This window comes from Bos grunniens, chromosome X, assembly GCF_055505025.1.
Source record: "Bos grunniens cultivar Pamir isolate PY7600 chromosome X, Bosgru_T2T1.0, whole genome shotgun sequence".
Taxonomy (NCBI): Eukaryota; Metazoa; Chordata; class Mammalia; order Artiodactyla; family Bovidae; genus Bos; species Bos grunniens.
Genome location: NC_141194.1, coordinates 55,301,793 through 55,319,981, shown reverse-complemented (window position 1 = coordinate 55,319,981; position 18,189 = coordinate 55,301,793). Strand labels below are relative to the sequence as shown.

The 18,189-nt window shown below is 49.2% G+C and overlaps 1 protein-coding gene and 1 non-coding gene across 14 annotated transcripts; both read right to left on the bottom strand.

Moving 5' to 3' along the window:
- Nucleotides 1-5,911: 5,911 nt before the first annotated feature.
- TFE3 (transcription factor binding to IGHM enhancer 3) lies at nt 5,912-17,386 on the bottom strand. 13 transcript variants are annotated; one of them, XM_086387773.1, is made up of 12 exons: nt 16,993-17,386; nt 14,955-15,025; nt 14,593-14,706; nt 13,341-13,638; nt 12,438-12,683; nt 12,258-12,362; nt 10,954-11,094; nt 10,248-10,365; nt 9,821-9,913; nt 9,575-9,650; nt 8,456-8,603; nt 5,912-7,739 (listed from the first exon to the last, which is right to left on the bottom strand). In XM_086387773.1, the coding sequence occupies exons 4-12, from the start codon at nt 13,551-13,553 to the stop codon at nt 7,296-7,298; spliced, it is 1,584 nt and encodes a 527-aa protein (XP_086243899.1). In that variant the 5' UTR covers nt 13,554-13,638; nt 14,593-14,706; nt 14,955-15,025; nt 16,993-17,386; the 3' UTR covers nt 5,912-7,295. The 13 variants fall into 13 exon arrangements, with proteins under 13 accessions (XP_086243899.1, XP_086243901.1, XP_086243904.1 ...); XM_086387775.1 differs by having other exon boundaries at nt 13,341-13,619; nt 16,993-17,130; XM_086387778.1 differs by lacking the exon at nt 10,954-11,094 and having other exon boundaries at nt 9,821-9,877.
- Nucleotides 11,119-11,253, bottom strand: LOC147340410 (small nucleolar RNA SNORA16B/SNORA16A family). Its single transcript, XR_015159995.1, has one exon. It is a non-coding gene; the product is annotated as a small nucleolar RNA SNORA16B/SNORA16A family (small nucleolar RNA).
- Nucleotides 17,387-18,189: the final 803 nt, after the last annotated feature.

Sequence of the window (18,189 nt, the reverse complement as noted above, 5' to 3'; positions counted from 1 at the left end):
TTCTCCAAGAGATCTTCCCAACCCAGGGGTCAAAACCAGGTCTCCCTCATTGCAGGCGGATTCTTTACCAGCTGAGCCACTAGGGAAGCCCATTTATGATTCTATGAACTAGAAAATCAATGTATGCATGCTAACCCATGTATTCACACTTATCTATAAGTATTTCTGCGTCTATTCATCTCTCTATATTTTAAGATGAGCATGAATTCATACTGATGTTCCAGTACCATATGGTTCATCTTAACCTGCCCTTCTTGCTCATCTGTAGCCTGCCATTCCAACAGTGAGAAACCCAGCTCCAGCCATCCACCACCGATTTACTTAATTGTTTGATCCCAGTGTATATGGATTGCAATATCAGAATTGTTAACCTGTATTCCTATGAGAGACAACTTTACCAAAGTTAAATGCTTTTATATGGTTCCCTTTGTCTTTTAGCTCTGGAGTTTCCAGTCAAAATACCATTTTCCAGGGTTACTTAGGTCAGCATATCTTCTCCCCATGCTGTTCAGCGATGTTATGTCATACATTTACAATAGAGTTGGATTAGGTTGTCACAGCCTCTATTCCATACTGGGATTCCCTGACCTCCAGGTTGATTTAAATTTTTTTTTCATACATTAAGATGATTTATTTGGTGTGTGCTATAAAGATCTTTGGGTTTTGACAAATTTTAAAGTTTTCTTCACATAGATTTTTTTTTCACATTTCTTTTTAGGTTCCTTTGTAAGGTATATTACCTTCTTTAGTGCTGTTATAAATGGGGTTTTCTCTAACTGGTTATTATTTGTATATATGAAGGCCATTGATTTGTCTGTTAATTTTGTATCATCCCACTTTGCTGAATAATTTTATCGTTAGTTTTATCATTGATTCTCTAAGGTTTGCTTCGCTGATAGCTCAGCTGGTAAAGAATCTGCCTGCAGTGCGGGAGACCTGTGTTTGATCTCTGGGTGGGAAGATCTCCTGGAGAAGGGAAAGGCTACCAACTCCAGTATTCTGGCCTGGAGAATTCCATGGACTGTATAGTGCATGGGGTCGCAAAGAGTCGGACACGACTGAGCAAGTTTCACTTTCTCATTTTCTAAGCTTTGCTAGGTACAAAATCATATAATCAGAAAATAGAGATATCTTTATTTCTTCTTTTCCGTTTTACGCATCTCTAATTGGTTTCTTTCATCTAGCTGATGTGTCAGGAGAATGGGGTGAGAGAGGATGATCATGTCCCATGTCTCAGGTGATTCCCTGGGACAGGTCTCCAAGTGAGGGTCAATGGATTTGCACAGGAAAGAATTCAAGAGCAAACCATAGTAAAGTGAAAGCAAGTTTATTTAAAGAGATACACACCCCACAGAGAGAATCTGGTCCTTCTCAGAAGGCAGGAGTGGCCCCAGGGCCTAGGGTCATCTTACAAAGTGAGAATGGACCTGAAACCTGGGGTAGTTTTTGTGGGCTGAGTATTTCATATGCTAGTAAGTGGGAGGATTACACCAGATATTTTGGAGAAGGGGTGATGATGTCCAGGAATTGGGCCACTGTCCACTTTTTGGCCTTTTATGGTCTGCCTTGGAATATCAATAACCTCAGATATGTAGACCACCCTTATGGCAGAAAGTGAAGAAGAACTAAAGAGCCTCTTGATGAAAGTGAAAGAGGAGAGTGAAAATGTTGGTTTAAAGCTCAACATTCAGAAAACTAAGATCATGGCATCCGGTCCCATCACTTCATGGCAAATAGATGGGGAAACAGTAGAAACAGTGGCAGGCTTTATTTTGGGGGGCTTCAAAATCACTGCAGATGGTGACTGCAGCCATGAAATTAAAAGACGCTTACTCCTTGGAAGGAAAGTTATGACCAACCTAGACAGCATATTAAAAAGCAGACATTACTTTGTCAACAAAGGTCCGTCCGGTCAAGGCTATGGTTTTTCCAGTGGTCATGTATGGATGTGAGAGTTGGACTATAAAGAAAGCTGAGCACTAAAGAACTGATGCTTTTAAACTGTGGTGTTGGAGAAGACTCTCGAGAGTCCCTTGGACTGCAAGGAGATCCAACCAGTCCGTCCTAAAGGAGATCAATCCTCAGTGTTCATTGGAAGGACTGATACTGAAGCTGAAACTCCAATTCTTTGGCCACTTAATGTGAAGAGCTCACTCATTGGAAAAGACCCTGATGCTGGGAAAGATTGAAGGAGGGTGGGGAAGGGGATGACAGAGGATGAGATGGTTGGATGCATCCCAGACTCAAAGGACATGAGTTTGGGTAAACTCCAGGAGTTGGTGATAGACAGGGAGGCCTGGGGTGCTGCAGTCCATGGGATTGCAAAGAGTCAGACACGACTGAGCAACTGAAAACTTAGATTTTGTGCCCAAGGCAAGTGCATCACTTGCCTGACCCTAATCCTAACTATGGTTAGGTCCTGCTTTTTATCTTTCTGGTCTTAAAATCCTTCCCTTTAATGGGAGCTTTTAGTCCATTTACATATTATGGAATTATTGATATGGTCAGAATAAGCTCTATCAGGTTGTAATGTGTTTTCTGTTTGTTCCTTCTGGTTTTTGATCTTCTCTGTCCTCCTTTCTCACCTTCTTTTGAGTTAACCAAATATATTTCCATGTTTAATTGTTATTCTTCTATTGGCTTTTTTATTAAAAAATATTTATTTATTTGTGTCTGCACTGAGTCTTTATTGTTGTGCACAGGCTTTCTCCAGTTGTGGTGCGTGGGCTTCTCATTGCGGTGGCTTCTCTTGTTGTGGAGCATGGGCTCCAGGCACACGGGCTTCAGTAGTTGCAGCACGCAGGCTTAGTTGCCCTGTGGCATGTGGGATCTTCCTGGACCAAGGATTGAACCTGTGTTCCCTGCATTGGCAGGCGGATTCATAACCACTGGATCACCAAGGAAGCCCTCTATTGGCTTTTCAGTTGTACCTGTTTTCATTATCTTTTTTAGAGGTTGCCCTGGTGATTACAAAATGCATCCTTAATTTATTACAGTCAACTCAAAGTTAATATTGCACCATCTCATATGAGACGGAAAAATCTTGCAAAGCTATGGTTTCATTTCCCAAATCCTGTCTTTTGTGTTATTGTTATATATGCTATATCTATATACATTCTAAATGTCACAATTCAACTTGATCCTTTTGAAGCATGTTTTTAGCATATTTTGGAGAAGATCTATAGTAACCCTTACTCTAGAGCTGAAGTGGCATGGTCTTAAGGCATGGTCTTTCTGGGGTGTCTATTTCTCACTGGGGTATTGGGTAAAGATTCTCCACTCAGGCTGGTCAAAATCTCTGTCTCCCAGGAATGTGCAAGCATCCATTCAGTTCACGTAAGCCCAGGACTGATCTTTGCTTGGTCTCGCAGTGCCTCACTCTAAACCTGCACAGCTTAGCATTTGGTCAAAGACCTAAAGCAATGCCTATGATAATTTCTGAAAGTCTGACTCTACAAAGCTCTTTTTTCTCCAGTACCATGCCTGCTAGTCCTAAGGTCTGAAATCTGATCTCTTCTACCCAGCTCAGCTATATTGCTATTCTCTTCCTAGGCTCCACTTCCCTCCAAGCAGGGTCCTGAACCTGACCCAGGCAGAAAGAATGTACAGTCTAGGCTCACTCTGTGCCTACCTTCAAGTTTTGCCCGCTAATTTTAGCATTTAGCTGTGGATCCAGTCCAGAGTAATTATTATTGTGGTATTCTAGTGGTAATTTTCCATTTCTCTCATTCCTTCTATATTTATTATTTGGAAATCTTATGCAAGGAAGAGTTGTCCCATCTCCAGCATTTATTTACTTATATAATCATATCACTGATTTATATAAGTATGGAATCATGGATATTTAGTTTTTGGACTATAATACAGCACTATTGTTATTTTTTTGCTGCTCAGATTGTTCTACCTTTGGCTGTTGGGAGTTCTTTCAGATTGGCTCCCGCATCTTTATGACACAGTCTCATTTTTTTTTTAGGTTCCTTCTTACTTTCTGGCACTGAACAATGCTCCAGGCTTGTCTTGTTAAATTTCTGTTCATCAGCCTTAAAATCAGTCATTTCTCCAAGGAGCCCATGTTCCTTTTATTGGAGCGTGGCACTTAGAAACCAAGATCTGGGTACCAGATGTGCTTGTTACCTCTGGCATAGTGCAATGCCTTCTCAATGGGCAGACTGAGAAACTGTCAGAGGAGACCATGAAAATATGACAGCTCAACCCAGTGTGGTAGGGAGCTTCTAAGACAGCACCCCAGTGGTCCTACTGATATTCATGATCTTGTGTAATCCTCTCCCTTGAGTAATTTGCTTCTAACCAACAGAATGCCCTAACGGTGAGGGGATGTCACTTCCATATTGGATTACAAGAGATTGTAACTTCCGTTTTGCTAGCGGACTCTTCTAACGTTGACTTTGATGAAGCAAACTACGTATGTTGTGAGCTGCCTCATGGGAGGAAAGGCACACATGGTAAGGACTGAGGGCACCTCCAGCTGACAGCCAACAAGGAACTGAGGCCCTCAGTTTAACAGGCTGCAGAAAACTGAGGTCTGGCCCAAACCATATTAGCATGAAGATTCTTTTCCAGTCCCCCTTTCAGATGAGCCCTCAGTCCTGCCCACACCTCCCCTGACTGCACTCTTGTGACAGCCACTGGAGTAGAGGACCCAGCTAAGCCAGCCTGGATTCCTGACCTGCAAAAACTGGGAGATAATGAATGCATGATTTTTTAGCCACTAAGATTGTGGTCATTTGTTACACAGAGAGAGATAGCAAATAGAGTATCCTTACTTGAATCTTAGAACAGGAAAAAGACATTTGTGAAAAAACCAGTGAAATCCAAATAGTCTGGACTTCCTAGTACTGTGCCAATGTGATTTTCGTAGCCTTAATAAATGTGCCATGGTTATTAAAGCTGTTAACGTTAGGGGGAGCTGGATTATAGCTATGAGAACTCTTTCGCCACACTTCTGTAAATCTGAATTATTCCAGAATACAAACTTAAAAAAAAACCATTTCTGGGTGTTATATGTTATCTTTGTAAAATAAATAGAATATAGCAAATTTGAGGAGAAAAAAAAGTTATCAGAGACCTACCATTCTGGTGGTAGAGGCTCAGCAATGAGGCTCTAGGACTCACAGTATGTTAAGCTAGAAAGGTGCAAGGCAGTGTGGTAGTCAGTCTGACTGGGGAAACACAGGACCAGGCTGGGTCCCAGTGCTCAGGGGTCAATGTTGGATGGGGGTGACACAGGAGGCAGCCTGATACCTGTCCTGGGAGTCAGTTAGGTTGAGAAATCCCAAGAGTATTTTTTCCCAACCTAAGATACTTGTGTCTTTTCACTTCCATTTAAATCTGCCCCCCCCCCCCCAAATGTCAACATCTGTTCCAAAACCAAGTTGTCTGCTTATTCCTCTACCTTTACAGTTTTTGTCTTTGCCATTTTCACCATCTGGAATACTTCTACTCTTTATCAGTAGATATCATCATATACTCTTTTTTGTTTCAAAAGTGAACTTCCAAGAAAATCTCTTTTGGCTCATCTGTCTTCCGTGACATTTTTCAAACCAGAGCCCTCACTTACCTAACTTTACCATTAAGCTCTTCATCCATTTACCAATTGTGTATCTTCAGATAGTTCTTAAATTCTTAATGTGTTTCTTAAAACATGAAATAGGAATAGGAACCAGTACTATCTTGATAAAAATTCCTTAGAACAATAAATTGGGTACAACATTGCAACCAGCTAGTTGCAGATAGTTGAGGACCACTTTTGTTTGTACATTGTTTTCCTCCAGCCCCTCTACCTAAGTTGTTTTATTCATCCTCTCAAATCTGTTTCTTCCAAGAACCTTTCTCCCTCCTGGCCTTCATGAGCCATGCTCACTCCATAGACAAAAACAAGGACAGGAGACTCTTTGCCAAAGTTAAAAGCGCATCAAACACGCCTAGCATTTATTAATCACAAACTTACAGACCCCTCAGAACACCCTCCTCGGGGCATGGCCCCAACAATTCAAAGCTGACAACCTTGGGTATATGTGTAGGAGGGATGGGGATGAGCAGGGAGTGTCTCTTGATAACTCTGAAATGGGGAGGACTTCTCCAAATGGAGAACTGGGTGGAGGCCAGAGGTTGGGGGTGACTTAGCTTCTGAGTAGGAGGTGGGAGTCAAAAAATCAGATAAACAGAAGAGTGGGTATGTATGCTTTTGCAATCCTCCCCCTGTGCCTCTGTCTTGGTGGGATAGGCTTCCACTTGTTCCCGGGCTGGGGAACTCCCTGGAAAGGTCCCTTCCTTCATCCTGTTCCTCTACATGTTGAAAAAGAATACTGTGGTGCTGATTGTGTAAAACTGGACCAAGTACTCCCTAATCTCCATCCTCTCCAGTCTACCCCTGAAAGGAACGAAACAACACTCTGCCTAAGGGTGCGGGGTCTAACTCTCACTCACTGCTGATCTAGGTCTGGAATGTCAACCCACAAGATTTCAAGATCTGCCCCCTTCTTCAAGGGCAAGGCCAGCTTAAAGCCCTCTTAGGTTAGATCAAGTTGGTCCCAGGTTAAGACGGGGTTGGGGGGGGTCGGGGGGAGCTTAAGTACCACTCCTCCCTGCAGTATGGAATGCTGGATGGGATATTGCTAAGAGACAAAGACTGTGATGTCCACAAAGCTGCCTGATCGTACTGACTCCTCCACACCTGAAATACCTGCGCTGAGTTGTTCCTATAGGGAAGGGGCAGGGCCTGAGTCCTCCATTGTTACAAGGCCAGGACTGAGTTCCCAGGTGAAGGGGCTGGCTCTAATCCTCACTTCTGCTCCTTGCCTGGGCAGGGCAGGATTCACAGGGGAAGGGACAGGGCTTAAACACTTAAGCTAGGACAGCCATCATTTTGACTCCTCTTCCTTCCCAGGATGGACTAGACTGGTGGTTCCAAGAGAGGAGATGGAGCAGTATTCAGACACCTCTTTATCCCAGGAAACCAGCTAGGACAGTCCCTAGGGGCCAGGGGCCAACCTCATCCCATCTCTTTCCCTCACCTGGGCAAGGGCGGGTGCCACGGGACAAGGTCAGGCTGTGATCTGCAGGATACAGGCCCTGATGTCCCTACCTTCTCTATGCCTGAACACCTCCACTGGCCTTTCCTGTGGGGAAGAGGTGGGGCCTCATCAAGTCTCCTTTTCCCCGGGGTACACCTGGACAGGGCAGTCTCATGGAAAGGTGGGGGAAAAGGTGGGGCCTCATCCTGACAGGTCCTCCTTTCCTGGGTGGGGAAGTCCCAGGGGAGGGGTGAGGCGTGATCAGGACTCCTCTTCCATGCTGAAGCTGCTGCGGCGACTGCTGGCCTTGGAGACTGCAGGGGATACTGAAGAAAGCAGGGGATCAGAGGCAGCCCGCAGTGGGGACAGGGTGCCCCCTGACAGTCCCCCCACCACCCCCTCCTCCTCCTCCATCAGAATGTCCTCCAGCCCCAGATGGAAGGGGTCCCCCAGATCCCCCAGGTGGTCGCTGGGAAAGTGCAGGTCCAGAAGTGCATCTGAGGGTGGTGGTGGCGGCTGCTGATGGGGAGCACTTTGGGCAAGGCCCCCTGTTGCATGAAAAATTGCTGTGCCTGGCCTGCCTTCCTCTTCAACATCCAGCTGCTCTGGCTTGAGACTGTCAGAGGCTGAAGTTGCAGCCAGCGAGAGCAGCCCTGGGGTGGGAGGCACCGGCAGACCATGGATCTGGGCCTGCAGCTCCAGCTCCTGCAAAACATAGGTGGGGGCGGTGTGGGACAAGATGGGGTTCAGAGGTCCTTCAGAGGCAGGGGATTTAAGAGTTAAAAGGGTAGGCTGCCTAGGTTCAAATTCAGCCTCTGCCACTCACTAGTTGCATAACTTTAGGCAAGTTGCTTACCATCTGTCCCTGAGCCTCAGAGTCCCAATCCATAAAATGGGTATAATAATGGTCCCTGTCTCACAGGATTGTTGTATTAACTTAGTAAATGGAGAGAAGGCTCTTGTCACAGTTCATGGCACAAGATAAACACCATGTCTATTAGCCAATATTCATTATTATTGTTGTTAATGTTATGACTAATCTTCCCAGGTGGTGACAGTGGTAAAGAACCCACCTGCTAATGCAGGAGACATAAGATATGGGTTCGATCCCTGGATGGGGAAGATCCCCTGCAGAAGGGCATGGCAACCCACTCCAGTATTCTTGCCTGGAGAATCCCATGGACAGAAGAGCCTGGAGGGCTACAGTCCATGGAGTCAGAGTCGGACATGACTGAAGCAACTTAGCACTAGCACAATGTTATGATCACTGCTTATGATCATCATCATCATCAACATGTGAGTCAGGAAGCCAGGGGATCCCCCAAATATGCCCAGAGGGGAAATCCTGGCTTGTTCTCCCTCTGCTTCTGCCTCAGGAAGCCCCCCACCCCCACCTCTGCTACTGCCTCCTCCTTCCAGACCTGGATTCGGAGCTGCAGGCTGCGGTTGGCTTGCTCCAGGGATCGCTGCCGGCTCTCCAGGTCTTTGGAGCGCTGTTGCTCCTTCTGCAACTTGCGGATGTAATCCACGGAGGCTTTTAGGATGGTGCCCTTGTTCCAGCGCATTTCCCTGTGCAGCCCGAGGGGGAAGAAAGAAGGGAATGCTGGGAAAGAAGGGAATGGAGTCTCTCGGGAGCTGAAAGGGGCACTGCAGCAAGTAGATGGAGCACCCAGCCACATGCCTGGAACTTGAAGTGTAGGCCCATCAAGGGTATGGAGTGCTCAGATGAAAACCACCTGCCTGGAACCCTCCAATGATGCCCCATCACACTCCAAACCCAGGAGACTCCCTGACCTGATCCCTTACTGCTTCTCTTATCAACCCCCCTCTGATTCATCTCACTGCAGCCACACTGGCTTCTCAATGCTCCTAGAACATGGAAAATCATTCCCACATCAGGGCCTCCAGTTCAGTTCTGCCCTCCACCTTGAGCTCTCTTTTTCCCTAGACACCTAGATGGCTCCAGCCTCACCTACTCAGGCTCTTTATTCAAATGTTTCCTCACCAGCTGAGGCCTGCCCTGTCCCCACCCTCCTCACCCCAAACTGTGACCTTCCCAACATTCCCCCCTTCTTCCTTCCATACTTAATTCCTCTCCACCACACTCATCATAACCACCAGATTTTATTTATTTATCTTGTTTGCTGTCTGCCCCCACTAAAACATCAGTTCCATGAGGTCGGGGACTTTTGTGTGTTTTGTGCCCTCTGGTATCCTCAGGGCCTAGCATGGTACCTGGCACAAAGCAGAAGCAGCTGAATACATTTCTTGAGTAAATAAAAGAAGTACTAAATAAGCAGAAAACTCATGCGGGGGTTGGATGAGGTGCATGGACCATGTCATGCACCTAAATTTAGATTGGGACATGGTGAGAGGCTGCCACCCTGCTTAGAGTGAGGGAAGCTGGGTGAGAAAAAGGAACGTGAGCAGGACTGCCTGGGTGGTTCCCATTTAGGGCAGGCCCACCCAGGAATGACTTTCAGGGAGTAGGGCCCCTATCCCACCTTCCACTGGCCCTGGGGTTCCCAGCCCAGACTCACGGGTCACTGGACTTGGGGATGAGGGTGCCCAACTCCTTGATCCTGTCGTTAATGTTGAATCGCCTGCGACGTTCAACTTGGAAGGCAAGGGAAAGAAAGAAGAGTCATCAATAGGCCGAGGAGGGAAGGAGAAAAACTGGGGAGTTGAGAGGCTGCTGCAGGGAGAGCCCCACCCGCTCAAGGAAGGCTGGGCAGAGTGAAGCAGGGCTGCATGGCACGCAGCCAGGGGTACATGCTCCCACTCACTCAGATTGTGATTGTCTTTCTTCTGCCGTTCCTTCAAAAGGGCCTTGGCCTCCGTCTCTGGAAGAGATGGGGTAGTGGTCAGGGCTTCTGGGCCTGGGAAAGGTGACAGACGATGGAGGGCAGCACATGTAGCCACTTGGGTAGGCTTTGGTGGGTGCAGGCAGGGGAAGTAACTACTTACAAAGTGCTACCCTTTTTACGATTTTTAAAGAAGCCATGGTGACAGGCTATTTGTTAAACCCAAGAGAAGAGGAAGTGGACTGAAAGCAGGACCATAGGCCATATGGCCAAAGGTGGCAAACAGCCCCCATTACTGTCTGTTTAAACCTTCTTCCCCTAGAACCAGGCCTGACCTCCAGACCTGGTAGAAATGGGGCTTGCCCTGGGGTAAAGGATGATGGCATGGGGCCAAGACCCTGTTCCTTACCAGAGATCTCCCGTTTGATATTGGGCAGCTCAGCTGGACAGGAGTTGCTGACAGTGATGGCTGGCGTGGCTACGCCCTGATTATTGTACACATCAAGCAGATTCCCCGACACAGGCAGCTGTGGGCAGAGTGAGCAGAAAAACCATGGTTGGAACAGACCCCAGGCTTGGCCTCTTCTCCAAACCTAGTTCCTGATCCTCCACACACCCCAAAGGTGGCCCCCTCAATGCAAGGATTGCCTGGCTCCATGTGGGAACCCTTCCTTCTCCATCAAGGGAATTTCATACTGTGACTCACAGGGAGGACAGCGTCAAGGGGTCCTACCCTGCTTTGCAGGGGGACTGGACCCTGCCTGGCCTGTTCATTGTGACCCCATAGCCCCTCCAATCCCCTGGAGACTTCTGAAGCCTCTCTCCCAAACCCCAGGGCTGGCTCTGAAGAGAAGTGCCAGAAAACCACGCTTCTCAGGTCTTTATCAGCTCCAGTGCAACATTTCAGCCCCTCCTAGCATGACATTCCAATTCAGCATTCTTTTTTTTTTTTTTGTCCTGAATGACCTACTCGTTCCATTCATCTGGGTTTCAGAACAAGGTTTTTGACTCGCCTTTGGGCTGATGCCTTAAGCTTTTCAGGGCAAAGACCCAAAGCATGACCACAATCTGCACCACTTGCCCCTGGATTTCCCCAGCACAGGTATCTAACCCACCCATATCTGCATCTGCATACTGGTTCTTGGCCTCTGCAAGCCACTTCTCAAAAGCCTTATTCTTGCATGTAAGACCCCATCAATGGAACATTTCCGGTAGCCTCTGAAAACGTCAGTTTTAATAAAGGTCTCTGGTTGTACCTGAGAAATGGCAAGTACAATGGGAACTGTGTTTTCCTGAAATGTTGCAGATCAGTTACAGCAAACAGAACGGCGACCGTCAAGGAAAACTGTCACTTTCGGCTCCTTTTTGACCACAGCAGCTATATGGAAGCAGCTGCAGCTTCGATAAGGGCCACCAATTCAGCATTCTTGAAACACTCCAACCCAGTCTTCTCAGACCTTGGGAAATTGTCATGGCAATATTTCACCCCAAATCTGGCTTTCTGGAAAGTTCCCCAGCCCAATCTCCAGTCTTTTGCTGTGATTGCATTGCATCACATTACATACAGTCTCCAGCTGCTATTCACCAAGGTCCTGACTCTAACATCTTGCACATTCTGATCTCAGGATTTCTAGGGCAAGAAACTAATCCATAAGCGATCAGTCCCACCTCTTGATGAGTTTTCATTTCTTGAAACCCCCTCACTAGTCCACTGGATCTGTCTAATATAAATCCCAATCTTTAGCTATTGTCCAAATCAATGAAAAATTCTGATAAATTGATACCATTTTTACACGCGCTTCTATCCTCTTGATGAGCTGGAAAGAAGTAAAGCTATAGCCACTTGCTATGTCCCAAAGCGAGTTATGGGACTCTTGGAATGTTCAAAACCAGAATGTTATAGTTCACTGGTACATCTCTTACTCTAGAAAGCTTTATCCAATCTTTACAAGGCCCCAGCCTCTTGGCACAGTTCACTGTAAGAGATGTGGTACGTTCTAATTACTTCAAGGTCCAAGTACATCAAATCTGGCTACCTTTGGCATATCATGTTCCAATCACTTCATGGTCTGTGTATGTCCTCTTGATTTGAATGTCTTAATACATTCAAAATGCTACAAGAGTCCTCCTCTTCTTTTTTCTCACAGTGAAGCTTGAGTGCTTTGGTATGCCCTAATATGTCCATAAAGTTCCCACTGTGTATGTATCAAAATCTACAAAGTCAACCTGTTTGTGCAGTCCAACGTGGCCCCAGGGCACTGATGTGCCCCGTTCTTATCATCCAGCCCCGACACTCTATCTCAGTACAATTCAACATGAGAATCTCTTATATATAGCCAGCTTGGGTGTACGTAAGCTATCCCTCAGGGACAGAGAGACACACAAATTTTTAGACCAACCTCCCCTCTTAGGGCCTTACTGTGCTAGGGAGCTGCAGCCCCGTGTTGCCTCCAGGCAGATAGCTGAGCATCTCATCATTGTAACTGGACTCCAAGCTAATGATCTCATCGATGACATCGTCAATCTGGGAGAAATACAGAGGAGCATTAGAAGAAGCTGGGGTAGGGGGAACATGTGAGGGTCGTCTGCAGCCACTCACCTCCTTCTCTGAGCTAGACCCGATGGTGAGCAGCGCCATGGGGCTGTTGGGAGCACTGCTGGTGGGGCCAGGAGCGTGGGCAGCCTCGGGGGTGGGGAGCGGCTGGACACTAGCACCCCCTGGTGGTGGGGTGAGGGCCTGGGAAGCCAGCTTGGGCCCAAGTGTGGTGGACAGGTACTGTTTCACCTGCTGTCGGCGCGCCTGCTGTAGATGATAGCGTGTTGGGTTCTCCAGATGGGTCTGCACCTGTGGAATGAAAGGGAGACAGGGTAGGAGGGAACAAGGCAGAACAGGGCTCAGAAAGAGCAACTCTAAGCCCCAGTTTGCCTCCCAGAAGTCATCTGTTTCTAGCCTCAGGATGGCAAGCCAGGCCCAGAATCTGAGAACCCACCCCCAATCCCCAAACACTGGTAACTCTCCCCTAGGACCCAAACTCCCTCTCTCAGAGAGCCTGCACAGCCCCTCAAGATCTACCCAAGGCTGGCAGACTCCTTCAGCTTCTGGAGCAGCTTGTCACAGTCCCCAAGACTCCCCACGTCTGCGAAGTCTCTGACCCCGCTTAACAAACCTGGGAACCATACACATGGCTTCCCAAGACACTCCAATGCCAAGGAACTCCTAATGCATCGCCAGACACAAAGTGCTTCCTACTGAGTCACTTCACAGACTCCAGGGCACTCGTGCACCTCCATGGGCCACCAAGACATCCTATGGCCCCCAAGAACCCCTCACAACTCCACGGGAACACCTTGGAAACCCGAAGCACAGGGGGACACTAGCACAGCCTGCTTTTACCAGTACCTGAGACCCTCTTTTAGAGCCCCTAGGACCTCACCCCAAAGCCACCAGGGCCAATCCTCAGTCACCAGGAGCCCCTCCCAGGGCCTCTGGATGTGGCCTTACCTTGAGCACCTCCCTGGGCACCTGAGCTGGGGGAGGACGACCCAGTGTGTGGCCCCCAGCAGAGACGCCAACCACAGAGATGGCGGGAGAGGCAGGTGCAGGACTAGGGAAGGAAGAGGCCTGTTCCCGACGCTCACGCCTCTCCTGTTCCTGGGCCTGGGCCCTCATTAGCTGCTGCCGCAGCAAGACCCTCGATGAAGAAGAGGACGACATGGCAGGGGTCCTGGAGCCCTCGGCAGAAGATGATGCAGACAGTGTAGCTGGGGTGGCTGGTGTGGCCTGCAGTGATATTGGGAGGCTGTGGAATGGGAAATACGGGGCCACAGGTAAGCTAAAAGTCTCAGCTCCCAGCCTAAGGAGTCACAGGGGGAGGGAGCAGACAGAAGAACCTGGCCTGTTCTCCACCTCCAGAGGCCACAACATAGAGGGGAGATATAGGAACCAGACCCAGTCGCCACACTCAGGGCTCAGTCTGCTGGGGCGACTTTAGCCCTCAGTCCTTAGGGTGAAGCCAGGACTGGGGCCTGTTCATATATTGAGCTGAGATACCACTGTTCAGCTCTGGGAGCAATTTAAAGAAGAGCTGGAAGAAACAGAATTAAGACTGTGGCACAGAAGGCTCCTAAGCTCTATTTCGGGCTGGACATACTCCCTGATCTCCTGGGGGTGGGCATCAGGCTTCCGGGCAACCGAAAGTCCTTCTTCTTCCCTGCTTAGGCCTCTGGTCCCAGGAGCTAGTCAGTCTTGAAAAGGAGATTTCACAATCCTCTCTTCCTGCCCCTCTTCCAGGTCCCCTCCCCTCTCTTAGAGCCCAGGCCCATGACTCAGCACATTTCGACTTCGCAAGCTTGGGGGGGAAAGAAGACACCAGCAGGGGTTCTTAAAGGGCGAGGGGAGTGAATTCGTGGAGTTAGGAGGGAGGACGACCAGGGATTTGGGGAACGGCTCCACCCACTTGGGGGCTGGACTTAAGCACGCCACGCCCCGGGTCTGGGAACTCCAGGCACGCGGCAATTTTTATCTATGAATGGATGAGCAGGTGGGGCGGGAGGAAGCAGAGGAGATTTTGTCTGAGATACTGGAATCCTAGTTTGGCCTCCTGCTTTTTACATGCTCTTTCTGGCTCTTAATTTTACTCTCTGAAAAGTTTAGGCTGGTGAGAGAATGGGCTGGGCTGGCACTGAGACCTCTGCCCATCAAGAGGGGATGGAGGTGCCTGAGGAACCGGGAGGGGAAGTCAGAGAAGACATACCTTGAGCGTAGCGATAGGGGTGGGCTTTTGAGCTCGTAGAAGCTGTCAGGATCAAGGACGTTTTCTAACTCGATGTCAGCAACAATCCCGGACTCCGGAAGCAAAGAGTTCAGGCTGCGGGTGGGGAAAAGGCAGGGGTAATGGTCAGTGATTTTATGCAGACATCATTCCCCTAAGACAGACAGACAGACAGACAGACAGACAGACACACACACACACACACGCACAGAGAGACAGAACAGAAGCACACACCAAGAGGGAGGAGAACCGAGTGTAGCCTTCGCGTTCCGCCACTTTGCTAAAACCACCACCATGAATTCCCAGGTCTTCTTCCCTCCCCGCTCTCTTTTGCTCCGTGTTACCCATAGTTCCTTAAGATTCAAAATAATAAGCCTGGATCCCAGCTCCTCGATCTAACAATCACGTGTACAACCTGGGTTTCAGGAAAATAGAAATGAAGAATTTAGGAGTGACAATTCACTTTGAGGGATTCCTGACTCCGCATTCAGAGTTCACCCAGCCCCCACAGTGCCCCGCTGTTTTCCTAGCTGCTGAAAGTGAGCCCACGTTGGTCCAAGTAGGGTGATCCCTCTGCAGAACAGTCTATTGTAACACAAACTGAATGCATCACAAAGAGAACTGGGGTAGCTGATTCACTTTACTGAAGGATCCACCACTTTGCAAATGAGCCCCTCCGCCACCCCACCAACCCTGCCCCAGAATTTGTGGGATGCGAATAGGCATCCAAAAACAAGATGGGAATAACAGGCTCCCCTTGGTCCAACAATCTGTATTTAAAAGAGGGAGAATTTCGGCGGATGATCCGCTTTATATGAACATTTTTTTCTTGGTCAGAGGAGCCTGCCCAGCCCTCTCCAGTTTTTTGAATAAATCAAAACACAAACGCACCTCCAATACCAAAACCCGCTGACACACAAAATGAGAAGCCACGAACACACCTCCCCTTCAACTACTGCCACTACTGTGATGCTCTAAGTTGTTATAAAGACATCAGAAGACGGTTAATTGATTTATGGAAAGGCTCCTACTCAACCCTCCATGCTGGGTGCAAGACCCTAATGTATGAGGGACATTAACATATAGACAGATGGATATGCATCCTTGAATTTAGTCAAAGATTTAGAATCCTGAAATTGTCATTGACTTCACTTGACAAGAATTCTTGCCCCTCCCCAAGAATCTGTCTTCCTCCCTTTCCTCACCCACAGTTGGGGCCCTAAAACCACCCAGGAAGCTGGGAAGAGGAAGCTCAGGGAGCCGCTGAGCTCAGCACAATTCCAAGGCAGAAAGTAGGCAAAGCCCCCTCCCATGCTCACACATCCATTGCACAGAAGTTGGAAGAGGTGGGCACTAGGGCTGGGATAGGCAGGGTATACACAAAGAGGGCTGGGGCTTCCAGGCCCTCTGATGGAAGTGAGGCTAAGATGTCAGAGAAGATCCACCTAGGCAAGGATGGTGCAATTGGTGCTCATTCCAGCTCTAGGGTCAGATTCAAGATTGTCTCCAGGGCCGGAGAGACAATCTGGAAAGGTGAGATTAAAAAAAACACAAAAACTGTCTGTGTGTGTGTAGGGGTTGAAAGGGGCTGGCTGAGAGACTAGGGCAGGCAGTAGTAGGAACAAGACCCTCCTCTGGATTCCGAAATAAGGTCTGAGGCCTTCTCTGAGATAAGAGGTGGCACCATCTCCATTGCCTGTCTGTCTCCCATTTGAGCCCCTATAGGGGTGTTGGGAAGACGGCTCTTCCACTACCCAGCTGGATGGGTGGGAGGGTGAGGGGATTACTCTGATCAAGTCTTGACTAATGTTGCTTTTCTTGTTCACTCACACACTCACAAGGATGGTTCCACGCAGTATATTCGAGATACCCCCAAATCCCTCTAGAGTCATGTTATCCTCAAACACAGCCTCCAGCAACCAGCCACTGGGAGTCATCAAGCTCCCAAGACGGTACATCTCTCTTCCAGGAGCCCTTCCCAAAGGGAAAAAGTCCCTTCAAATCAGTGAGTGCCTCACCTCAGAGTGTCCCCTCATACCCGACTCAAAGACCCCAAATTCAGCCTCTAGTCAGAGTCTCAGTACTCAAAGCTCAGCAACCTTAGACTAGTTTCTGGACACAACAGAATCAGCCCCTGTTAGACCTAGTCAAGAGGCCACCCAAATCTGAACCAGGCCTCCCTTAATGCACTTCCACGACTCCTTTAAGCTTCAGTTCAAGCAAGCCACCGCCAGATTCCTTAAGTGCCCCCCCAAGTCGGGCGCCCAGACGTCCTCCAAGTCTAGCCCAAGGGCCTCCAATCACAGTCCTTGGTCCCCGCTGCCCCAAGATTAGGCCCCCAGGAACCCCAGTTAGCACTACCGGCCCCAGGCGGCCCCGCACCTGAGCAGCTGGGCTGAGTCGGCCGGCCTGCGGTCCTCCAACAACAGGAACACGGCTCGAGGGCCCTCCGCGCTGGCCTCTACGCCGTCCTGAGCTGGCTCGGCCGCATGAGACATGACGCCCGGCCCCGGGTGAGCCCTGAAAGGCCGGTCGGGCCTCGGCCCGGTCCCCCTAACAAATTAAGAGTCCCCTCCCCCGCTCGCCACCGCCTCCTCCGCTAAGCCATGGAGAGAGCTCTGCGCGGGCGGACGGCGTCGGGGAGATGGGATGGGCCGTGAGTCATCCCCCGCCCAGAAAGGACCAACAACCCCCTCAACCTAACCCCGGACGACCGCCCTCTTCCCCCTCGCCCTCTTCCCCCTCCTCCTCGGGTTGGGGAAACTCCACAGGAAGTGACCGAACCGCGGATACACAGATAGCCGGGCCACGCCCTCCGAGTGAGGCGACCAATCACTGAGGGGTGATTCAAGAGCCCGCCCTAAGCTACGCCTACAAACTGCGAGAGAACTAGGTTCTGCCGGCCCTGATTCCGAGAAGGGGCCACGCCCTCAGAGACAGAGGCAAATCAATGAGAGGTAATTTGATTGAGGCACGCCTTCTCTTCGCAAATTATCCCTCCGCAAGATATTAAGCCGCGCCTTGGGTCCTCTGCGCCTGCGTACTGATGGCCTTTCTGCGCGCGGAACGTCTCCACGCTACGCTTCTACCTGCGGAAGCGCGCCTCCTCTAGGCCAATCTTCGTAATGCTGCTGCTGCTAAGTCGCTTCAGTCGTGTCCGACTCTATGCGACCCCATAGACGGCAGCCCACCAGGCTCCCCCGTCCCTGGGATTCTCCAGGCAAGAACACTGGAGTGGGTTGCCGTTTCTTTCGTAATATTTGTTGCCTAAACCGTGCTGCCACCTTGATCTAGCGTTGCCTCCTCAGCCAAAGCCATAGCCTTGAGGCCTTGTTTTGTCAGTAAGTCGTGTTCGATTCTTTTGCGACCCTAGGGACTGTAGCCTGCCAGGCTCCTCTGTCCATGAGATTTTCCACACAAGAATACTGGAGTGGGTTTCCATTCCCTTCTCCAGGCATCTTCCCGACCCAGGGATCGAACCAAAGCCTCCTACATTGGCAGGCAGATTCTTTACCACTGAGCCACAAGGGAAGCCCTAGCCTTGAGGCCTAGGCAGCTGTAATACATTGCCTGGAGGTG